A 26090-nucleotide genomic window follows, 5' to 3' on the forward strand; every position below is an offset into this window, starting at 1 on the left:
TCTTTTACACTTTCCAGAAGTTAAAGTCTGCCATTTTTCTGTGATCGGATTTGCCTGTCAACCTTCAAAGAAACATCGCCTAGCAACGCGGACAGTTGGGACAGCCTTACCGACTAAGGCATTCGATCTACTGGTTTCTTATACTAGCAACGAGGAGTTCTTGATACGGGTTATACATATTATTTAAATATACATATATATATATAGAAAGATATATATATATATATATATATAGACGCATACGCGTGTATATATAGGCCCCACCTACATATCTATTTATCTGTGATTCTTTCTCTACTTGGTGGAGAAAACGGAAAAAATAGTTTCTGTCATCATGTCTCACAACGGAGTTCAGAACAAGGATACGACCTTCACGAAGATTTTCGTGGGGGGTCTTCCCTACCACACCAACGACGATTCCCTCAGGGAATTTTTTGACAAGTTTGGAGATATTGAAGAGGCTGTTGTGATAACAGACCGCCAGACGGGAAAAAGCCGAGGATATGGATTCGTAAGTATTCTTTCATTTTTGTCACTGATGCAAATTGTATAACATAAATTTTATACATACAGTCCAACCCGACCAAATGAAATTTTATCCAAGGATTGACTTTCCAGATGCAGTTAAATATTAACATAAGGCTTCTTATAAACAAGACACCAATACTATTATAATGCATGAAAATCCAGCTGTCTGTTTTCATGCATTTTGACCTGGAAAATAATCGTAATGATGATTGACACATTTCTCATTTTCAAAAAGTATTCTCATTTTTGTTCCTGGTGCAACGCCCATTAGATAAGTTATATATGGCGCAAACTGATAGTAAAAGCGTGCATACAAGTACACAGGTTTTCTTTTATTATTGATTTTTAACATGAAAAAATATACTTGTGAAGCTTGAAGTATATTATGTATCGGGTAGAACGGATATTATATCTGCGTGTGTGCGAAGAAACAGTTATAGAGCTTCTAACTAAGGAAGTATGTTAAGTTTCATGACGTCGTGTATATGATACAGAATTTCCGTATTATAGTGGTCCACATTTTATAAAGAAGTGATTATAAATTAACCGTAAAATTGCAGTTGTAGGATGTATATATGCGCTTTATTACATGCAAAGACGCATAGTAAATAGCTCGGAGACCTTTTGAAAAGTATATACGTCTTGTGTAATTTATTGTATACATGCACATCGCGAAGACATGATTGAAATATACTGACAAAGTGGCGTCAAGCCATGACCATGTATTCATTTATATGATCATACATACGGCGTCAAACAACGTTCACGGCATCTTATGAATAGAATACAGAACGGATAAACACTATTTAGATCTTTTTGCACGAAGAACCGTACTTCCCAAGTGATCTGTATTGAATCATAATTGTATATCGACTGGGCTACGTTTTCAGCTTCTAAGGGGATTAATCAACTACTTTATAACATCGGGGCAAATTGTACAAAGCCATGTCTTATCTAAATCAAAATTTAAATCTTCTCAAAGTCTGGTACCGGAATTTGAAATTCTGACACATTTGTCTAATATAGGATAATATTAACGATGTCGTCAAAATTTTAATTTCTTATTCTAAATAAGCTTTTAGATCGTATTACAATTCATGCTTTAAGTCAAAAAGGCTGTGTAGAATCGGCCTCAGTAGTGGGTGCAACCGCACCAGTACAAACTACTAAAGCAATCAATACCTGTTTGCTCTGACATTGCGATCATTTCGGAAGTCATTGATTAAATACTCATAGCAAAACCGTTCTAAGACTGAAAGATTTGGTACACCCTCTCGTCACGTAGGGCTTACCCTGTCGCTACAAGCGGACCCCCGTTTGTCAGAAATCAAGAATTGTGTTTAGGGGCAATTACTTAACGAAGGCCAAGTTGTTCATTACTTAGCATATAGTATTATAGGTACAAGCTAGTTAATGTGAGTTTGTGCATAAGGAAGAAAGGCACCAACGGCAGTGAGCTACTCACGTTTATATCAAAGTTTATAAACTACATATACTTCGCCCATTTCAACTAAACAATTTCGTTCTTAAATCAGGAGTACTTTAAATTCAAGTCAGTGTTTAATGCACCACTCGGGGTTAAACAAAGGATGGCAGATAGAACATGTGTATGACGTTAATGTGCACGCCATATTGGTGGCGCTTTGCTGTCCGATCAGACATTAAGGCACGCACCAGTTAATGCTCAGTTTCCTGCAATTTCGTTGTTATACTGTATACAGTTCATTAATATGCAATAAATATTTTCGCATGTTTAAACCTAAGTATAGTCGTATAAAGAAGTTAACAAATCGTTATGGCTCATAGACATGTTAATAGAGTCAGGCATACTGCATATAGAAGACATTTGCACCCATATGGGCCAGCCGAATAATTCGCGCAGAATGTAACCGTTAGTTTATATTCGAGCGAGTTGTAAAACGTGTAGTTTACTGTGGATTTCAGTGCGGATTATTGTACATAGACCAAGATACAGTAAGTGTCTTGGGCCGTCATAAATCACACAAGTCTTTGTAGGGGTCTAACACCCTACACCACGTGGCGCGGATGAACACAAAGGCGCTTCACGACTCACTGAACCTCGAGTCGTCCGCCTTTGCAAAGAAAAAAAAGAAAAGACTAAGCATAACAGTTATTTCTGCCACCGATCACCGTTAGAATGATCCAGCTTTTATTGTGAATTCTTTAATTTCAAGACTGCGGGACAATTGCTCTGTCGAGCAACGATCATCGAGAGCCTCCACTCCTACTCTTCCCCATTCTGCCTAGTGTTATCTAAAACTCAGATCTGACCCAGGAGGTCAGCAGACATCGGGTTTGATATACCATCCCTCTGAATAGCTTATGATACGTTGTCAGTACTCTTCAACATGCACCAACAAATACACTGCGTTAACATACCTAAAATCAGAGTGGAGGAATGGAGAAATCCATAAATTATGGTCCATATTTTTCACGTTTTTATGAAATACTTTTCATAAGTGAAGAATTTTTCGCATTTTATCTTCTCCAAGACACGGACCTTGGCGAAGTTGTAGGCCGAGTTTTTCATCGCTTAGCAGAATGACTATGTTGTTGGCAAATAAAAGACGGTTGATACCAGGTCGGGGAAGAAACGTGGGCTCGCGCTGCTGTCAGCACGTGCTAATGTAAACAAAACAGACACGGTCTTTATGGAAAGAGTTAAAACATGGACTATCTCGTTTATAAAATCTACTTCAGTCAGTGTTCCTTAGCAGTCATGTTGGTTAGATAATTACAGACGTGTTTCAGTCAGCTAAACAGTGAATTCTACACACAGATACATTCACAGAAAGTTGGAGGGGGAGGTGGATACGTGTAAATCTGCCGATCGGATGCGCTACAAACAAGCGCGTCATTCTCTTTGCCTTTGTCACTCCCGCTATACCGCCAAATACGACTCTTGAGATTTGATGCTCACGCCCCATTCTACTGTTATAAATATATTCCAATCATCACTTTGAAAACTTACCGTATTCAATAACTGTGTTGCGCAAGCTTGGGGGATGTTGGGACCTACGTATTTCTTTTTAATCCATCGTAAATAATTTTCATCGGAAACGTTCTTTAAATTGGCCAGTACAGTATTGATATTTATTGTCAGTTTATTCTCCATATATTTTTTTGGGAAAGTTTTAGTTGCCAAACCACCTAGAGTGCTATTAAGGTAATAAAGCATAACTATATTTTCATAATCCAAATAAATTTTGTTTTTATGTTCCGATAATTTATCTCTTGTCTTTAGGCTATACCTATTTACCTCACATATGTAAACACGAGTGTGAGATAGTTTTTATAAGTCATTATATCTTGGCAGATGACTCTCAGTAAGACAAATCGGTCCGGATTCTGGCCGCTTTTAAGCATAGTAATGTTTTTTTTATAAACGAGGAAAAGAAAACAACATTTCCTAATATAACATTATAATCTGCATTCCATTTTTATACTGCCCAATGTTCTTGTGTCATTGTTTTTTTCATTTTGGAAACGTTTATCTCTGGTCTCTTTGTACAGGTTACGATGTCTGACAAAGAGGCTGCTGAAAGAGCTTGCAAAGATCCGAACCCAATCATTGATGGGAGAAAAGCAAACGTGAACCTTGCCTACATTGGGGCCAAGCCCCGCGGAAATGCTACAGCTGGTGAGTGCAAAGCAATTTGTTCTCGTCGGAACGGGAAATGGCTTCACTTTAAAAACGGTGTAAAAAAAAGTCTACAGAAAAACTTAATTTACCAAATCTATTATAGATGGCCTGAAGGTGTGTTTCATACTGATTTTTTTTTTTGTCCTGCATGAAGAAATTTGTCTATGCTGTCCCTGTCAACATTTCCACCTCTCTGTTTACACGGTTTACACAGTTTTTGGTCTCATTGTACATGCATGATAAGCCGTCATCTGCTTGAACAACTGAGAAGTCATTTAACGACAAGCAATTGCAGGAATATAACGTTTTCAACTCCCGCTTTCAATGTACCGTCTTATAAGACATTATAGTAAAACTTGGTTACTGGGAATAAAATTTGAGCTGCACAGTATTTTCAGATAATCGAGATAACCACTGTTCACGTCACATTAAATTGATTTACAAATTCAGCCTACACAGAACTTAACCATTAAATCTACATCCGTTGATGAAGACCATCCGGATATTGCCCTAGCTGCTAAAATGACCCCTGTTAGTTTCGGCAAATCCTTTTCAACCTTTGTCTCAAGGTTTAATTGAAATTTAATGGTATAAATGGAATCCTTCCCTCACCCCCACCCCACCATACCATCCCTATTCCAGACGTGAACAGAACTCGTATTATTCCAAGCTGTGAACAGCCGTCCTCGCTCGGTGGGAGCTCTTCTGTCATTTGAGGTAGCATGAAACCCGAGCTCGTGAGTGTCATTGGTTACCAGCTGTCGCCACGTGCGTCGCTAATAGCAACTGGTCCCACGGATGTCGGTTTCCATTTTCTCCAATGTTATGAAAAACCAGCTGTTTGCTAAAAATAACTTTACTGACTCCCTTTTTTTCGGTTCCCTCTTCTTCTTCAATGTGTATATCCGCTGCTGGCTGCATGTTATTTTTCCCGCTACCCAGCAATGTGATGTCCCAGTCGTGAATCATTGGTTGTATATGTCATGGGACGTACAGCTTATTTAACGACAGTCGGGCTATTTTAGGGAGAATCGTACGTCACACGAGGTATCCGCTATCACCGCCATCTTGTTATTTCCAACCTAACTTAGCAGTATGTTACCGTGTACATCTTTGGCCACTGTTACGTGCATTGGCCTTTATTGTTCGGTTCAGCATAGTCACCAAACTCTCTAGGTCTGCCTACCGTGTACCATTTATTGCTTTGTTCTTTGTATATCGGTCAGCTGTATTTTGTTCGCCATATCATTCCAGCTGAACATACACTTTAGTTCTATGCTCATAGCATAGCTCTAACAGTGGACATCTCGGAATAACCTATTTTGTTTCATTCTCCACGACTGAAATTATTCATTATCGAGTATTATACCCCGCCAATCTGCCGTTCACGTACATGCTCATATGTAAACTGCTAATTTGGTTTACAGACCTGGCAACTACAACGATATAAAACTCACTGATACATGACGCCCTTCTTTATACATAAACCTAACCGTAGTATGCACACAGGGTCTGATCGCGCACTGGTTTAAACTTACAGGGTTTCGCATAAATATAACCCTTGAAAAACGTCTGGACAAAGTTTCATCATGCACCTAAAATCTTGTACCTTCCTATGTTCTTGGTTCAAGTTTACTATTTTGGCATCGAAGTGGAATATTACAAAAATGTGGACTAAATTGACAGACAAGGCGATATTTTGACTGGTGGCAGCCAGTATTTACACCAGGGAGCTTTCAGCTGTACACGTGGTCCCATATTTTAGTTTTGCACCTTACAAATACACTTGTGTTCCTAATACCCATCCTACTAACCCAACACTCAACTACCCTCCTCCTCCGCATACTCTCCTCTAATAGCACCCCTGCAGTTTTGCTTTAGCTCATTCTTTCTAACACGACTGCTAGCTCATCAACTGAAAGAAGCTTGTAAGTGCGAGAGGTAGTTCTGAAGAGTTGGTTTGAGACCCCAGCGTTTTGGCTTTAGCAGTCAGTTAGAAAATAAGAATGCTTTATTCAGTCACTGATACTTCCCCTGATGTAAAGCTCTAAATGTTGAGGCGCCTAGTGGGCATCTTTGTGAATTCTCCTATGAATGTCTGCTTATAACGTGTGGCGTTTTCGTTCATCCGTTTTGGGCTTCTGAACTTCCAATCTTAGCTCATCGTAAAAGGAGATGCAAAGTCTTTGAACTTAGTAACGAAGAGTCCATCTTTACCTCCAGCTTGCCCCATGCTGTTACATCATATAGTCAAACATTGCCGCCTTCGCATGCCTAAATGTTTCCATATTGTATTTTAATTAACTTTACAATTTAATTTACAAAAAATATATACGTAATGTAACAACGCCAATAGCGAGCTGTGACAGGCTGTTGACCTCACGAGTGATTTTGTGCGACACCCTGTTTGATATCTTCTCTCTAAAGCCCCCCTCCCCCCCCCCCCCCCAGTGCGAGTCGCATACAGTTGAGCGATGCCGAATAAGCCACCATTCGCGTTTGTTACAGGAACCTTGCTAACATTTGTCAGTGACACCCCTATACAGCTTGTGACACCTGTGATATAAAATACAGACGAAGTGCTAATTAAACAGATATGTTTTCGTTACCTCAAAGGTCACACCCTTTCATCTCAAAGTTTTCATAATAAAGCAAGTCTCAGTAAAAATATTGTTTGTTGCGCTAGTCATTTAGGCCAAGCCCAGGTAAACACGTGTAAAAACACTGAATGACTCCAAAACAGCTGATATATCAAAACTGATGTTAATGTCCTCAGTTACCCACGCCACCGCTGTTCCATTGTTACATGTTTCAGTTGCCATTCGTCACACTGCGATTAGTTTAAACGTTTTGTTTTTGTAAAATTTGATTTAAACACATTCCACTTGCCATATTAAATGATGATGCAGTCCCCATGTACAAATTTTTTAAAACCTGATTTCCCAGTATTTCTTAACGTTATTCAAATCAAAAGGTTTCAAACTGACCATTGTTGTTAATGAGACAAATGTCCCACAAGATGTTCAGTTACAGGGCACGTATCATTTCAGAACCATATTGACCTTATGTTTAAAAGTCATCAGTTTTAAAGCCATACTGGCCTGTGTTTACTTTTTACATGATTGAGCAGATATTTGCATTAGTGTATCGGAGATGAAACCGAATATATAATACTGAACACAATTTTTCTTTTCTTTTTGTGTTACAGCTTTACCATTCGCCATCAAGTCAGGAATTCCCGGCATGCCACTCGGAAACTTCGGGTGAGTTTGGGTTATTATTGTTAGCAGATTTATCAAAGCTTTAAAACAAAGTTCATTCACTGTCTACTTGATCAGCAGGAAGGGGTTTTTCCCTGTCTACTTGTTTAAATATGTGAAATGTTCCTGCGAAAAAAGCGTTAGTTTACAAAAACTGAATGCAGAATTAATGGGGTGAAAGACCTTAATATACAGGTCGCTACAAAAACAAATGGCGATAAAGGCGCACTCCACAGCGCTTGCGCGCTAAGGCAAAACTGATAAGTTTTCATGGAATATTTAATATTTAAAAAAAAATTCATAATATTCTGAACACCACATTGCCCACAGTGTCAAAACAGAAACTACAGAAAGTTCTTTAAAAGATTTAGATATTTACAATCTTCCGTTTTATCACACCTCTTTTTTTCACTCTTTCATTTCGTCTGTAGCGGTTAAACACCTAAAATGCCGAACTGTATTAATCTTGGAAGATGAATTGAGATAGTCAGAGAGTCTATCAAGACGATTACGTGGCTGAACCCCCTTCTAGATACTGGTGAAATATTCTTCTTGTTTTTTTGTGTTGATTTTTTGGATTGGATAAAGGTTGACCTGTTTGTTCCCTAACTCGGGTTTGGGTTTCTGTTGCGTGGTGATTTCGATGAATTGAGATTTTTGCTTGCCATGAAACTGACGTTGGGTTTTCGAGTGCTCACAGCGTCTGGTTTTCTCGTTTTTTTCACCACAAATGTTTGCTGAGTATTGTATGCCAGGTTCAAAACCGAACCGACCCACATCACTGTTTTGAAATCTCTGATTTATTTTTTTTCTTGACTATTGTACATCTTTCTGAGTGTCTGGTAAACCAACTTTTAATTTCAAGCTGTTTAATAATACTTTGAGTGTGCGGTTGTGCAGGTTTGCCGTCATCTAGGTTTTAACTCTTACAAAACAACAACAACAATCACAACAACAACATCAAACTAAAAACTTTGTAGTTTTGGATTTAGCAGTGTTGTTGTATCTGACCTCATTACTCTGGCCCATTTTTCTGTGAGTTTGAATTTGTTTTTCTTTTTCTTTTTTTTTTTTTTTTTTGCTTTTTCGGCTTGCATCTATACTAACGGCCCTAATAAAGTAGTTAGTGAAGAGCAGAGCTGTGTACTTATATGCGGAGTTATGACGGGCGGAATTAGCCAATTATCGCAGTTTTGTCCAAGCAGACGACAAATCTGGGTCAGCAAATATTTATACACCGTTCGTTTTCTGAGCGCGTGCTGTGTTAACGTGCTGCCATGACGACAGTTTGGCCGATGCTGGCAATTGGCTATATAACCCGAAGAGAGCTAAATTAAACTCTTTAAATAAAATAAGTCTGTAATCAATATTTATTATTTCAGCAGAGCTATTAATAACAAAAAATGATGCAGATTATATAGATGTCATCGAGGTTTCATTTTGCTCTAAATACTGTCAAGATGGCCTTGAGCCATAATCATTCATTAATTCGTTGGATTTGCTAGTATCCCACAAAACTGCAAGATTACAGTGAATTTGTTTTTCGCCTGTAGTTTTGCTATATCTATATTTTAAGTTGTATCTTTACAAACAGCGTTAACTTACCTTTTATTGGAACATAAAAGCTTTATCGTGTAAAAGAAGAATACATATTTCTATCTAGTACCGAGCAAGTCTCTTGATTTCGACTTCTTTGTGGCTCATATAACATGGGATACTTATATCAGTAACACGCATTCAGAGGTTAGGTGCATTCAAGCGTTAACGCGTTTTTTATTAAACGGGAGCGAATTAACTTTCCATACCTTCCAGCGTTTCAACTCGGCTTTCAAATCAGATCAGTTCTAGAATCACACACGAAGTTTGCTATTGAGGTATATTGATTTCCCTTACCTAAAAATGCACAAGATATATTATGAGGAATACGTAAGACATTGGTCATCAGCTTAAGAGCGTAAGTTTACTCTTCCACCTAATTAGGATAAGGTACGCCTGTATTTTAAATGCGTCTCCGCGCGCATTGCGAAGCAAACTTTTTGAGGGCGCGTTAGCAATCTTGGAGTAGATCTAGGCGCACTCCAAGGGAAAAGAACATCATTAAGTTTTTGGGGCGGACATATCTTCTTAGTTCCATTCAAGAAATTGCAATCTTGGAGCAAAGTCTTAAATTCTCAGTCTGATATATTCGCTTTTTGATCGCTATAGTAGGAACCTGGGCATGTAAAAGTACCATCTTCACTCTACCTGCTGTGCTTGGTGACAAATGCGGAAAAGGGTATGCGAGAGCAAGAGAGAGAGAGGGGGTAAGAAAAAAAGTATAGCATTTGGAGCGCATTCCTTATAGGCTGCATATGTACAGGATGGAAGAGATTTCGTAGCTGGGGAAGATATTTACCAAAAGTCTACTTTTTTTCGTGAAAGCATCTCCGGATCTCTCGTAACTACTTATCTTCTTCCCAGGGGCACTTTTAGGGGTTTTCAGAGGGCATATTGTTTGCATTGTGAAATGTGGTCTTCTAAATGCGTTCTCTATGTATATACGCTGCACAACACAAATATATAGCCTTTGCCTTGGCTGTAATATCGCTGACGAACGCACGTTATATCTGACTATATGTGATATTTTACGATACATTAGCCTTTAGTAATATATATTTATTTATTTGATTAGTGTTTTTTACGCGGTACTCAAGAATATTTCACTTATACGACGGCTGCCAGCATTATGGTGGAAACCGGGCTGAGCCCAGGGGAAACCCGCGACCATCCGCAGGTTGTTGACAGACCTTCCCACGTAGCCACGTAGAGGAAGCCAGCATGAACTAGACTTGAACTCACAGCGGCCTTTAGTAACAGGTATAAAATATAATATTTGTGTAAAGTCGACACTGGCTTCATCAGCATTTCAACTTTTTTTCAATTGGCATGGAAACTATCAAACCGTCTTGAATAGCAACATCTTTAAAATAATTAAAAGTGGCCTTGTAGATTTCACATAAAGCTATTAGGACGGGTTCAGTGTTGTTTTTTTTTTCTGTATGGAAAGTTCTCTCCGTTAGCTATTGTTTTTTTTTGGGGGGGGATTCTTCACTAGTAGGGGAGGGTGGATGGTGTGCATTTTCTGTCAGATATTTCGACATGAATTCTTTGGCCGTCTAATCGGTGTAAGTTTTGACGGATGGGTGTATATTGTCTCCAAGAGATACCATCTTGCAGTCACTTTTGGGTAAGATGAGCCACATGGTGGTACAAGGTCTAAAACCGCCAGAAATATCTGCAGCAAAAATATTTATTTTGGAACAAGAGCCTCTGTTTACGGCTGAGCGTCAACAAATGGCGCTGGAGTCGTCTGAAGGTGCAACGCTTGCCCTATCGGGCCCCCCACAAAAAATATCGGTCCCTCAGGCAAACACCCACGCCTCTCATCATCTACGCTGGAGTTTCATACACTTCGGTTTGTCTTGCTGTTGTTGTAACCCTGAGGATGGCAGCAACTATTTCAGTCTGTTGGCAGATTTTCGTGGTTTAATCGGTGAATCTTAAAAAAATACACTGATTTGAGGATGCTTCTTGAATCTATAGGTCGAAACAGACATTCGTATACCACCCGTTTAAGAATACACTGATTTAAGAATGCTTTTTGAATCTATACGCCGAAACAGACATTTGTATACCAGCTGTCCAATAATAAGCGCGTTCCATGTGAATGACTGTAACCAACTCTATCCATGAAAAATATGAAATTCGCCGTTAGAGACATGTCTGCCCATTCATTTAAGTACAGGGGAAAATGTTGTAAGTATAAGAGTTTTAAGTACAGGTAAGCTATACGCCGGCTATAATTTTTTCCTCAATGAGATTTGACTGCTGCACATAATCGCGTCCCAAGCAGACATTAGAGAAAATATGGGTCAAGTTGCCCTGAGATTTACGCCGGCTACTTAGTTCACCTATAAGCGCCATGTCGGACATTTATCTTACCACCTCATACTGACAGGCTAATTCTAGGTTGTTTTAAGAAGTGGGTATGAAGCCTTGTTTCTCTCACCTATCTCAAGCAGTACACGCATTTTCTCCGTCTTCCAAAGCCCAATGGTCTAAATATATCTCTCGAGCTTAAGTAACAATAATGCAATAAACCGATATGTCATATAAATCAAGTTGATGTCTAGACATAAATTGGCCGGCCTTTGCAGGGCGGGATTGCGTCACTTTACCTCTTTTTATTGTGATTATAATTGCCAGGGTCATATTTGCACGTTTATCTTTATTGTCAAATTGACACAGCTTTTTGAGCTCGGATTTTTTTCTGCCCTGCACGGTAATTAAATAATATTTGAAGAACAAAACAGTAGCAGGAAACATAAAACCAGATATGCATGTACAATGCCACTAAAACAATCATGTGGGAAATATATTGTAACAGCCAGGTGTAAATTATGAAGTATGCTTCCCAATAAAAACGATTTGATTGGTTCAGAGTGTTCTCCAATCAGACGTGAGTGTCATCTTCACTGCTGAACTGCGTCGTGTAAAAAATCATTGTATGCTAGAATTGTATCTCATCAGCTTAGTTTCATGTCGCTTAAATTCAGACCAGAATTCTCTAAATAAATCTCGAAATATTTATAAAACCGAGATAAAATCAAAATACGTTCATTCATGACAAATACAAAAAACAAACTACCAAGAAACATGTGTCCGTGCGGTTGATCAAAATTAGGGACCAAGTACGTTCTATTTCGAACACATTTTTCTCTGGAAATGGCAGAATATTTGCGTGTCTGGTGTGAAAAGCGTAAACATAGCGGACAGGCTTGTTCTTAGCACGTGCAGACACGTCATTAAGTTCATCCCAAAACACACATATCACGCGGCCAGGCGGGGAGCTATCAAAGCCCGGAAGAGCCAAATCCTGTAGTCGTCAACGAACAGCACAGACTTGGAAGGAAGTACTTTTCGTTTACCACTTCTGCCGGTAAATTGTAACCGCAGATGTCTGCTCCCAGGGAGTAGGAGATCTGTCTGAGAACTATACCGAGATAATACATGTGCTTGTGTAACAGTTCAAGTGACAATTTCCATATAAGTGTAGCAGCGCCGGTTCCAATGAACTCTCGACTGTACACGCATGCGTGCGAGCCTGCAGTAGTCAATAGAAACTCTGTGGTGGAGTTGGAAATGGTTGAGTTCAGTTTTTGAAATTCGATTAAAATTTGAAATTTCACTCAGAATAATCCTGTGGCACGTGTTCTGAATTAACCCTATGGCAGGCGATGTGAAAATTAACTGATAAATATAATAGATATCAAGCTATCTGCCTTAATACTTTGCCTCGGTTTACCTCCTACGTAATATTGATGTCCACATGCCCAGACAAGACCGTAATGCTTGCGGCATGTGCATCACAAGGCTTGGGTGTTTGCTTACTAGCTTGCCACTTAATATGTATACCGTGTGTTAGACAAACCAGTTTAAAGTATCCGAAAGAAAAACTAAGCTTAAGTCTATAATTTTTACGTATTTATGCAGTCACTAGACAAACCAGCCAATAGAAAAAGAAATCATAGTTTAACATAAAGGTATTGCGCTTGGCATTTTGGGTGTAGTCATTAGACAGGCCAGGCAAAAGTAGCAATTATCAAAGGTTACCTTCAATGCATAACCTTTGCAGTATAATCTGTCGGTATATAAGACAAGCCAGGTAAAAAAGGTTACATCAAGAAACGTTTAACTTCTTAAAAGCATGGTGTTGACCAGGAGGGTCCTATCCTTATGATGTTATGATGATGTCTCTACCCCTGACTTAATCACCACCCGTCGCCCATACCCTCTCCACCCCCAACCCTGTTCGCTGGAGATGCTTGTGTTACGTAATATGGCAGCTCTAACAGCTGACTGTACTAATCAGGAAGACGACAGTAGATGGGTAATCTTTCTATGTCTGTGTACACACGAGACTAGGGAGCTCAGCTGTTGGTAGCACGGTTGCCCTAAACATCATCGTCCCGGGTTTTGCCTTGGAGTAGCCTGTAGCTTGTATTGGAATCTCGCAGCATCTGGTACGGATTTCGATAGAAGCAGGTTTTGTTTCGGTAGGAAACCAAGTCCGAACGGTAACAACCTCTTAGCTTTGTGTTATACACTTTCTCCCTCACAAGCTATACACGTAAGCCAAAATACCTCTGAAATCCTCGCATCATTGCACACAGACGATGTAAATTCATCGACTTGACAAGAAGGCGGAAGAGGACTCGTCATCACAACTTTTGAAGTGTTGCCAAGTTATACAAGTCGTTGTCATCGTTACGGAATAGCCTGTGTTCACCAGTGCGCGACTTTCTGTGTGCTCTTCTGTCTTTGATGATGACTTTTTCTGTGGTACCACATTCGTAACAATCTAGCCTCTGGCAGGGAATAGCGCAAAACGAGGCTAAAAGGCATTAGTTACCAACGCATCAGGATCATTTCATTACACATTTAAATCCGACTTTCCCTGCCTCTGCCAATGGTTTATAAATAAAATGCTGCATATTGTTTATGCATATGGCGAAATCCCGCTTCACAATGTGAAGAGGAGAGCGAGATTTTGCTTCGCATGACTTTCACGTCACAACGTGACACACCGGAAATTTGAGTTTAAGTCATTTAACGTGAAGATTATCTCTTTCGTCCTAAAATCATCGATTACACGTACACAGATTCTCAGTACAAATCCGAAACGCTGTGTGGAAGCTTCGCTATACTGATAACTCACAAACAAATCCCCCAACCCTTCCAAACAACCACCAAACCCCCGCCCTTTTTGTTCTGTGTTCAGTGCGATCAGTGATCTTAACGCCTAGTATAAGGCACAGTTCATCGCAAACAATTCGAGACAGTCATTCCGCTGGATCCTTCTACAGTTCTTGAGGCAACATTTTGTCATCTAAATTGCATACTATTTATTTATCTATGCATTTCGTCTGATTTAACCGTGTACTTACAGAACTGCCCCATACGCCGAGGAAACCCTACATGTACATTATGTACAGGGAAATATGATACATTTACACAAAACATTTCCTGACTAAATCTTATACGTTGCACGCATGGTCATTGAGTCCGCGAGACAAACAATATCTACAATATCGCCTATTTCTTGAACATGCGCTGTACCTTCTTTGGGAGCGTGAGCAGCCTGCCAAGATTGGCAATTGTTTATGTAAGCGCACTCCGTTGGTGAGACATTTTTCACACCTCACACAAGCCCCGCTCCTCTGGAGTGGCTTAAGATTTCACTTAAGCCAGAACACCTGGATTGAGCTGTAACCATGAAATAGAATTTGTCGGTCAGCTAAGTGCTTTTTCTTTTCACTGTTTTATACGTACAAAATCACTTCAGAACTTGTTTCACGTCCGAATTAAGAAGCTGGGGTGGGGCTGTTGGGGGAATAGTGGTAATTCCTCACTGAAGTTTGATACCTACGTGGGAGAGGTGTCATTTAGCTTAAATGAGGCCGTGTGGTAAGACATTTGAGCGTATGGTCTGAAACAAAGAAAAATAATGTAAATTGTCTGACGTAATTAAACATGGCTCTCCTGGCCAGGTATATATGTTAGTGGCATTATAATTAGTGTTGATTGTGTAATTAAATCCAGATTTACTGCCCAGACATGTTTTTGTCTGGAAATGCGGCCGTACATAACGGCTCCCAATATACTCTACACTTTATGTACCCGTCCATTAAATCACAATCCGCTTTCCGCATTTATCCCAGGTTATGATTTTCGTGCTTAGTCGTGTAATAAACGTCCGCGCCACTTATCTCAGCGGTGATTTATGTTAAAATATTAGATCTACCCTAGCCTGACCGTATAGCGGGTGAACTTCTTCAATATGTCACTTATGTTTGATGTTCACATAATGGAGACCCTCAAGGACTTTTATTTCGACCCATTTTGTGCCTTTATTTATACAGCATCTGTACAAAGTCCACATCTTGCTGTAAAACATTAGAATTCAAATGTCAAGTTGTGACATATAAACGGGATATGTACCTTTAAGGACGTAATACCCACTGATTCTCCGCTTTTGGTTTTCAGTTTATGTTTTGGTAGTACCCCAGTGTGTGATTGTTAATTACAAAACCTGAACTCCTGATTTATATACAACTTTCCACTGTGTTATCTAACTTGCAATAATGTGCATAAAAAGGATGTTTGGTGTTTGGTGGGTTGATAGATCTTTTATTAAGTACTTTTTGTATAAATTGACCAGTTTTGGATCGTCTGTGGCAAGGTCTGATTTTGGTAAGGGTTTTTTTTGTATCGTTCAGAACCCACAACAGGCTACACCTCCGCAAAACGTGTTCTAAACAATGCGAGAATTACCATTGATGTAAGGGGCCTCGGCCTGCCACAATTACCAGCTCGATGTGAACAACAGCACGCGATGGTTCCGAGCAGCTGGTCACGTGTTTGTCTGGATCTCGAATCGAGCCGTCCAAGCAGGATTCTGCAGGACCGTTTCTTGTGTTGTTCCTGCTTTTCAATATACCTCGGCAACACAATATGGATTTCGACTGGGAGACGTATCGGAAACTGTCTCGCTAGGCTTTGAAGTTTACACAGTGAGAATTTCATTGATCAAAATTTATTGATTTGTATTTTTTTTCCTGTTTGGCCAAATTTGAAAACATTGGCGAAAAATACACTCTATTTTGTCACCGCCCATATTCGTCTTCTCTATACAGAATTACCGCGGTACATATGTATGCATATGCAGGTATTTGTCAGTACAGATATGTATGACAGCTACAAATCGTCCGGCAGGAAGCTTATCGCATGGCAAGAACTCACGTTATAGACAACTTTCGTTTTTTGGCGTTTTTCTGCACCAGCCGAATCCTTATGGCGAATGACCTACATCTGTTATACCTAGGCTACAATCTCGTCAGTGGGATGTGTACTTGGTAGTACAATGCCTTAATTAAGTGGTGGTTCATTAATCGTTAATTATGAAAAATTTCACCACATGAATCAACACGATCATCATTAACAGCTCTAAACATTTTGCGTTGTCAAAAGACTGACTGTGACTTATTTCTGTACACTCGAAATATATTTTGTCTCTCCTTGCGTGATGCAAGCTTTCTTTTAATCTTATAGACATACGGACAAGTTAAGACACTGAAGCAAAGATGGATGGTAATGTAATTGAGTCATTCTTGCATGGACAGGATTAATTGGCATTGAGTAATGTTGCCTTCTATTCAGTTCTGTACTCTCTTGAAAAATGTACCATAATCTTGGTGCAGGACTTGATGTAGACACATACTGATGTTAGGGGAACATGTAACGCGATACTATTTAATCATTTACATTAACGGTTAGAATAAAACCCGAACTCATCAGGTAAATTGACAAGAGGCCGTATTTCACCCGCTGCGTGTGGTCATTTGTCAGCTATCACACTGTCGTCGCTGCTCTGGTCTAACTCTCTATGCTGTACGTTTTTCATTATATTGCATTGGATATAACAATACGGGATCGAAACTACACAGACGTTTCAAATTTGTTCCATTTGGAACTTTTTGTTTTGTCTGATTATTTGTCCACTTTTTAAAGGTGTCTAATCTTAGATTTTGAGACCTGTATCCAAATGTCTGTGTCACTAGCACGCCTTCGCCATATTATAATAGACAAATCTTTGATGATTTGTCGAGTTCCGCCTTCACTGCAAGAAAGGCGTTGAACTTTGATATGGAATTCATGCCTGGAATATTCATTGTCTGCCCCTTATCATTGAAAACTGATGATCGCTTCTCTCTTGTGTGTTACCGGCTTTATTTCTTATTTGTATAATTTCTTACATACCTTTGTCTTCGGGAGTTAGTGTTTAACGTTGTTGTGGAAATGGATCTTGCGATTATCGATTTGGAACGACCTTTACGGACTACGAATGGTATAGGAATGTCGGACTTGACGTTTATATTTACATTTACAGTCGTATATTCTATACTTCGTATCTTTTCAATATCGCTGCATTGATTTCCAAGAGATCGATATGTGTTGATGATGAAATGTATAAATCAATCACTCGATCAAAGCAATATATGTATGAATTCACACAATCTCTTTGGCGTGATATTTGAGGAGTATTGGGAACTGTCTGTATGTACACTACTGAAAAACGCTTGTCCAGTGAGTTAATCGTTAAACATACATTTCAGTCAACATCGCCTCACTCGGAGCTCGCCGCTTTACCGCTCCCACCTTTTCACGTCAGCACGGCTAAATTGCACTCGAGTGGTCCGTCGTTCAAAAGTCAAGTGGCTACTGATAGCATACAGCCTTATTTCGGCCTAAGAAGACCGTATACTGCTGGCGTACGATATAGCCTATAGCTTACCTGTTTAGCGGCGACAGGTTTGGCTAGACGTTTGTTATAAAGGTACATCTAAGCCTACAGGGGTGTCCACAGGACGCATGAACCAATAAGTCAAACGTTGTCATTCATAATTTCCGCGGTTGCGTTTCTTTGTGCAAATAAAATCACAATACCACTCTTCGGCTGTTTTGTGCAGCTTTTCTTTTGTCAGTTCGTTGAAAAACCATCGGTATTAAGCCGGGCAAAGTAAAACCCCACTTCAGCTTTCCTCTTCCCCAATGCCATTCATTATACTTCAATGTCGTTGCTCTTCGATGAAAGAGCAATGGTTTTGACGGACCTGTCTCTCTTTAAAACGGCCATGATTCCTCACGTCTAGCAGTCAGTGACATCGTTTTCACGGACTTCTCCAAGACACACCTTTTCGGCGGCTGTCACACACGTCAACGACCTTTCTATCTGCGACCGTCGAGTGTTAAGCCGAGTATTGAAGCTCGGAGGGTTTGGCAGATCCACATTGTCATCGCTTCCAACGGGCTTGTCACAAACTGACATCTGATGTTCGTCTTACAGTAAATCCAAATGTCTGCCCCACAATAAGCCCCTTTTAGCTTTGAACCTTGGTCTTGTCATGTCACAATACGGGTCTCTAACTTGTTTTAGGCAGTTTCTTTTGGAATTCCTGAAGTTTGCAGTTATCCATATATGCTTTAAGAATAACTATTCACCGTCTTGCCGGTTGATCATAAATTTTATGACCGATTTCAACCAATATTTAGGAGTCCCTTCTGAGAAATCACTGCGGAGAACTTCACTGTGAAGTATAAACGTAGTGCGGCGCCTTAGGGTCTAATTTCTGATCAATCAAACGAACCTACTTTAGTGCGTGTACTCAACACCAAAGCATTGAAGCGGATTAAACACTGCTCTGAGTCGAAAGATTTTACGACATGAAAAATCGGCTTTCAGTCTAAAGAAAGCCTGACGAATAACTGTCTTCCTCTCTTAAGAGCACCACAGGTTGAAGTCGATTTTGGCCCGAACCCCCTGTTTGCTTGTGCCGTTGATGACTGAGACCTTTCCAGGTGAAGAAGACTCTGAGGAAAGGGTTCTGGCTTGTTCCAATCCAAAGGCACCAGTTACCATAGGGTTCAATTACTTAATATTTTGAATTTTACTATAGGTCCCATATAAATACATGTATCTGGAATTCAGTGTTACGACTCTTTTAACTTTGTTACATTAATCTTGAGGGTTGTAACATTACCTAAGAGTACATGAGATGTTATCTTAAGGCTTTATAATCTTTTTGAGGACATCCCGTATTTCTCACATACTATACATTAATATTGAGGCTTGTTGTAATATTTTTGGCTGTGGTTGGCCTGGTTAATCCGTTGTGTTTGCAGAGGTAAAGTGCCACGCCAACCCATCTTTTCAACTGTTTACGGTTAAGAATATTTTGAGTCAAGAAGTTTACATTTCGTTAACAAGTCACAGCAGACTCGACGCCTGTAGCCATGCGCAATCATCTCATGCCCCGTTTTGGGGTGTGATGGCCTTTGTTTGAAATTGTCAGAGTATTTGACAAGAGGGGCTGTCTGAGGGTTGATTTCGCGAGATTTAATATCCTCTGAATCGTACGGTCGTTAGCAATGCTTATGTTAGCGAACGACTGGCCTCCGCAAGTGCCTCAGGTCTGCATTTTGTCACGCTTCCAGAGTTGCCGCGAGCAGCTCGCTACAACATGTCGAACACACTAATTGCAGAGGCCGTCACAAAGGGAAACCTGGTGGGAACATTTCTAGTTCCTGTCGGCCTATACATAGCGCACAACTTGTCTTTGGTCCAGATGGCCGGAGCAATTTGTGGAATCCGACAAAGACTGATGGAGACAAACGAATCCGTGAACAACCGCCTAGTTCATTCTTGTCAAACTCAGAATTGTTCTATAAACGGAACCTGTGACGTCATTAGCACGTTCGCATCTTTCAGTTCTCTAACAGACAAACAAACGATGACTTCACTTCCAGGGCTACATATATATATATATATATATATATTTATAACCGCTCTGTGACTCAAGGATACTGTGCAAAGACAAATGGTCCATAAATTACTTCAGGAACATATTGACACACTTACTTACTTCGCTTGTTTTTGTGGCTTCTCTGAACCGTCAATATTATTTGAGTCCTTTCACGGCGTAGTAGCACACCTTTCTCAATTCGGATATGCGTATAGTGCTGTCCACTGAAATGTCATGTCCCAGACCCCACACTTGTTGCCAACACCATTTGCAAATATCTGACCAGCAGGACACGTGGCCTATACAATACCGGTAGCCTACACTTCAAGTGCTGATAGTGTAAAGTAATTTTAAGTGTTTCTTAAAATCAGGAATCTTGCTTTCGTAAAAGGTTTTTTCAAAGGTAATGTTCGTTCTATGGCTTCAGTACTTTTGTGTAGGCATGACGTCTTTTAGGCAAAAAGTAGCCCTGAGAATATATTACGTGTGTAATAAGCATGGTTTGGTCAAATAACTCACCCAGGCGACTCTCATGCGCGCGCTCACGTGACATTTTAGTCAGACAGGATCATCTCCAGTTCGGCATTTATCATAAAATCAGTGGGGTTTGCAGCTCCACGTTTCTGATTAGCCTCAGATAAATTTCTAATTTCGTTCAAGTTTTTAAACCCTTTCGACTGCTTTAAACAGCTCGAACTCAGTTTTGCAGCGCAAGTGTGTCGACTGGTGGTTTGTTTATCAGCTATACTAGTTTTGGGGTGTTTTTTTTTTTGTCTTAAACCAGTGTTTCTCGTAAAATCTTCCGCCGGTGTTGTTGGTGGAAGTCTGTGTGTGACAGTTGGAGTGAGTGTGCGTGTTTTATTTTTGACTATTCTGTTACTCTGTAATATAGTTGACAACGTTACTCTCTCTCTCTCTCTCTTAGCTCTCTAATGCAGTGCAAGCACAATGTTTAACTCCTGCAAGTCTTTATTGGCACAGACGTGAACACTTTGTCATTCAGACATATAACTCGTGTTCCTTGAAAGGTTGCCAGTCAGGAGAACCAGTAATTATAGAAGATACTTTACAACCTTAACGAAACAGGCCCCGCTGATAATCCAATAAATTCCTCTTTTATATCTATTATTTGATAGCCAGATTTCCGCACTGCATAGAGCCTTGTTGTAGTAGAGCTTTTTGGATAACTTTTAACAAGAAAATTCTTAGCAAAAATATGTCTTCAAGCTGCAATTGCTGAAGATGTAAGTTCGTTTATCGACGGGGGCGTACGTATTTATGGCTGCTTTCATGGGTGTCTGGGTTCTATGGGTTTTGGAGAAGAACTTTCAAGTTGCGAAACTTCCCTAGCTTTGAGCAAAATAACGTAAGACGCGAATCTTCCCCCCCCCCCCCCACCCCGAAAATAAAAATATCTTGCAGTTTGATGACGCATCCCACACGCGAGGCAGTTTAAATTGCTGTTTCCAGAAATGCCATGATGGGTATTGAAGATGTCCACGACCCGAATCAAGTTTTTGTGCTCGGCTAACATATTTCAGTCAGGAATATCTGGATAACTTTTGAGTAGTCAGCTTTATAAATATTGCCAATCTGACAGCTTATGTGGATGATGTCTTCTAACACATGCCAACGACCTACTTCCCTGTATAGGGTCCACTCGCTGCCAGATGCAGTTAAGTATTCGTTTACAGTTGTCGTTTATAGACAGGAACCTTTGGCACAGCTGGCGGTGAACTGTTTTTGTCTTTCTGAAGAGGCTCTTTTTCTTGGTTCTATGTGTCAAACCTTGAAAAAACTCAAGTGTGTGCAACAGAACTGAAACGAGTGGAATCATTCTAAAGAGGTCCATACTCATCTTACTCATCCGAAAAGTTCTCAAAAAGTTGTAGATGAAATTTACCTTCGGTGATAACATTCAAAACTGCGTGAAGAGAGGCCCTCTCACCCTGCCACCCACATACCCCTCCCCTATCCCGGGGACCTCAAACTCTTTGTTCATCCTCGGAGTGGCCAATTCCCGGAGTCATTTGTCTCTCTTGAAGAAGACATTCCACAAAGATTCCACTCGGCCTACCCACGTCATGCAGACCCATACGCCAACTGTTTACCTTCTGTTGGTTTTCATTTTAGTCCAGATTATTTACATGGTACTAAGCAGATGGCAATGGCAGGCTCCCTCAAACGGCACGGAGGGGCAATTTTGGCTATGTCTTTGATGCTGTGCTTGCCCCAGATACTAAGCGTAAGGCCGTTTGACACGATTTCTGACAATTTATTGTTAAACCCCGAAATATGCATGTTAAAACAGTTCGGTTTCACAGGTTTCAAGACGGCTAGTAACGTTGACTAGATAAACAACAAAATATTTACTGTTTCATGCACTAAAATTCAAGTTTTGTATAAATATACATCTAGTTGATATGCATAATATGAACTGTTCTCACGTGTCTTATAAAACGACCATATGTTGCGTTCTTCCGTTTAATTTACGTCATACATGTACAACACGGACATTGTTTCTTAAGCTATTGTTAAGGAAAGGATACGTGTGACTTCCTTTTGTTGTTAAGGTACATTCCTATGCAGCCAGATAAAACGCATCACGTAGATGTCAGCTGAGGACGACTTTGGCGTACGCATATAGAGATTAACAAATTAGAATTAATGTGATTTATCCGAATGTCATTATTGTTTTCAACTGTTGGACTTCCAAGCCAGATTTCTGATCAACACCATTTCGGGTCTGGTCTTATACGAAAATACGAAAGCTATATTTACAATGCGCCGTACACTATCGGTTTGTTACTCATCGCATCTTTCTTTCTTTCGTTTTCCAGGTTCCCACAATACGTCTACCCATCGGCGTACATCGCCAGCCCGAGTCTCCTGATGCCCCCGCACTCGCCTCTCTCGCCGACTACCGCTGCAGCCGCCGCTGCCTGCCAGTACTTTGACTACGCCTCTCCGTTCGCCGCCCAGTACGCTAATGGCTTCGAGGCCTACCCATACACATCTACGAACGGGTACGCCAGTCCTGGCACGGCTTTCACGTACGCCGTCCCCCAGCAGGCGATATCTACCACAGCTCCGAGCCATTTCGCTCACTACCAACCCGCGCAGGTACAAGAACGTATGCAATAGTGCTGGGTGACGTCACGAATTGGTCCCTGAGGAAGCTCTCTTATTTAGTGTGAGAAATTTAATTTCTCTCCCCCCAGGAACAACTTGAAGAATATCCATCATGCCGGCCTAAAATCTCGCAAGACTATTTTTGTATAGAGGTTAAAGGTCAGTGTCGCGTGGCGACACCTACCGGCCTGTCGGAGACCGTTTTGGTTAAATCTTGGAGGGAAGTGTTTATTACTTCAAAGACTTTAACCATTGGAAACGAGATCCATGACAATGGTGAAAGACTCGGAGTACAAAGAGATATTGTTTCATATCCAACATTAGCTAATATCACGTGATCTCTGCTATGCAAGAATACTATTATCATTGCTGTATTTTTAAATGTCCTTGCACATTTTGTTATTGTTTTTTTTTTATTATTTTCTTTTCTTTCGTCATTGTGAAAAGGTTTCGTCCTGCACCGTGTCTAGTATACGAGCTGAAAAGATCAAATTTGTTTTATCATTGTTATAAGTTTATCTCGGTCTGAATGGTGGTATGCGAGATTTTGTAAACGAGTCTCAGTGTGACCGGAAATGACGCATTATGTGATGTCATCGTCTTTCGTTATAACGTTGGCTGTCTGCCAAGTTGTTCTGCACCAGTGAAAGGTGTCGACCAAAACCCACGTTCTCATTTTTAGCGCTCCATTGTTCGCCCTGTATCATATTCTCTGTTGTAAATATCACTTATTTTTAAACCTTTCTTACGGTATAAACTTTTATAAACGTATTGTTAACGTAGTAGTAGTTCTTTATAACCAAGTTAGTAACAAGGAGAACCTTATCATGGCAACGAACCATATACTGGAAGTAGCTAATTAGTTAGTCAATAGCAGATTATGCACTGTAATATTTATTAACTGGTTAAATATTGGTAGAGGTTAATTTAACTTACTAATCCGTACTTTTTGTTATCTCTATTTTTTTTCTCGAGAATATAATGTGCAAAACAATGCTTCGTACACCATAATATATTGTAAGCCTAGGTAAGTCGTTTTATTTAGTCCAGGGGACACTGGACGACGATTGACTGATATCAGGCTCCCCGCTTATGAATTGGTGGTTGTGTCCGCTTAAATTATATGTAAGGTAAAATGTCACTTTTTATTGTAGCCTTTTGTCGGGAAAGATGAACAGGTTTACGAAAATTGTCATTAATATATATATGTATGTCTCATCTTATTATGCAAACGTATATCAACACCACGTGCCCCACAGTTTGAGGCCTTAGGGTGTAGCGTAGGGTTAAGATATTAAATATAGATATATGTATACAGAAATTTATATACATGTTTAATCATCTGCGTTTTAGTATTGAATGTGTCAACTTTGATCGGTTCGCATCTGTACGAGATCCCCGATTTTTGCCATGAAATCCACCGTCCAATCAAATGCCTTAATCGGTACCTCATTTGCATACTGCTGATTTTGTGAAATTTGATCCGTCCCCTTTAATGGAGATCCTTACTAACCCGTGGTTCGGAGAGTACCTACACTACACGGTACGATTTGCAATAGCCGGGTAGCGACCCAAAAGAAAAGGGACCAGACATTTTTTATTTCGTGTATTGTTTCATTTCGAACCCAATCCTGTTACATCTGGAGATTGAAGCATTCCGTTGATGTTGTTGTTGTTATTACTATTTGGGATCCAGAACGAGTGGCATTCACGCTGCTTTGGCACATTAAGGCAAATATTGTGGACAAAAGTTGTAGAACAGCTGGCCTTTGCGAGGGAAACTGTGAAACGAACACATTCCCTCAAAGAACGTACAACCAATCAGGGATGAAAATTTAGGGGCAAGTATTATCATGTGACAAATGTCTGGAACGTGATTAGCGGGTCGCTACCTGAGCTCAAGACTAGGAAGACGAACGGAAAACACGTCGGATGCAGAAGTGTAGGCCTATGCATTTGATGAAAATTTAATTTATTTTTCTTTGCCAACTGTTTCGTATTCGAAGAATTTAATTTATTTAATGAAACTTCAGTATTGGAGGCTTAAATTATAGCCAGGCCTTATCAAAAGGAAAGATCTTAGGGGAAAATCTTGCAAATTTCTAATTTAATTATTTATGATTTTTTTGCACGATGAATATTGTACTATATAACACATGGCTATTTATCAATACATCGCTCGTGATGTTTTTCTTTTCTTGTTTTATTGTGTCAGTTGACATAATTTATTATGAATTATATTATGTATTATATGTTAGGTTAGTCACCATATCATTTATAAAAAAAATAACTGGTCGAAGTTGTAATAATTAAAATATTGTTAAGCTATCGTTGTATAATTGATGCTATGCTATTCATGATATTTAAGAAAAAGTGGTTCTAGATCGAAGTGTACAGCTGTACTTGTATTGTGGGAATATAAGCAGTCTTCATATATACCTTCTTGGGACAAGTAATGTAGATAAATGAGGGAAATTCAAGTTATATTTAACTTTACAGACACTTTGTCTTTGAATTGTATACAGTAATAGATTTTGGATCTTGAATTACATTCAAAGCAACTAATGATCGAACTAAAACAATTTTGTTTTGAAAATTCCGTAACAGAAATGTACTATCTGAATTACTTCTCTGGCAAAGTACCAATCTGTGAAATGTACGACCCGCGACTTCCGTCTCTTTTTTTTAAACGTAGACAGACAGTGCAACAAAAGTCTCTCCGGGCTCTAACTTCCGTGATGTAATTCAGACGAGTCCCTTTGTGGTTAAATACACATATGGCGTCGAGGAAAGTGATTATTTAGGAGAACATACTTCTCCGTATTGTTAGTGAATAATGTTCCGAAAACTTCTGAATATGTACATATATACACTGTTTATCTTCTTGTCATATTTGCCATGTAATATACACTTCATTAATGCAAGCGACCCATGTTTAAAAAAATCATGTTCAATAAATTTTTCATTTATATGAAATGATAACATTGTTGTCTTAATTTTATATATAGGCCTACTATTCTAAAAAAAGAAGGTGGGGGTGGAGGGGGGGGGGGGGGTCAGAAAAAAAGAGGATCCCCAACGACGTCTGTTATCGACGTCATATGT

General features: G+C 39.7%; 1 protein-coding gene across 1 annotated transcript; it reads left to right on the top strand.

Annotated features, from left to right (window-relative positions):
* The first annotated feature begins 211 nt into the window (after nucleotides 1-211).
* On the top strand, nucleotides 212-25949 carry LOC135463614 (RNA-binding protein 24-B-like). The gene is made up of 4 exons (XM_064740950.1): nucleotides 212-511; nucleotides 4063-4189; nucleotides 7401-7455; nucleotides 22694-25949. The coding sequence occupies exons 1-4, from the start codon at nucleotides 335-337 to the stop codon at nucleotides 22995-22997; spliced, it is 663 nt and encodes a 220-aa protein (XP_064597020.1). The 5' UTR covers nucleotides 212-334; the 3' UTR covers nucleotides 22998-25949.
* Nucleotides 25950-26090: the final 141 nt, after the last annotated feature.

Source organism: Liolophura sinensis, chromosome 3, assembly GCF_032854445.1.
Source record: "Liolophura sinensis isolate JHLJ2023 chromosome 3, CUHK_Ljap_v2, whole genome shotgun sequence".
NCBI classification, from domain to species: domain Eukaryota; kingdom Metazoa; phylum Mollusca; class Polyplacophora; order Chitonida; family Chitonidae; genus Liolophura; species Liolophura sinensis.

Excerpts from the sequence above, each read along its gene's own strand:
- LOC135463614 (XM_064740950.1), top strand. The coding sequence starts at position 335 with ATGTCTCACAACGGAGTTCAGAACAAGGATACGACCTTCACGAAGATT. Across the intron at positions 512-4,062 it reads AAAGCCGAGGATATGGATTC|GTTACGATGTCTGACAAAGA; the intron begins GTAAGTATTCTT and ends CTCTTTGTACAG. Across the intron at positions 4,190-7,400 it reads CCGCGGAAATGCTACAGCTG|CTTTACCATTCGCCATCAAG; the intron begins GTGAGTGCAAAG and ends TTTGTGTTACAG.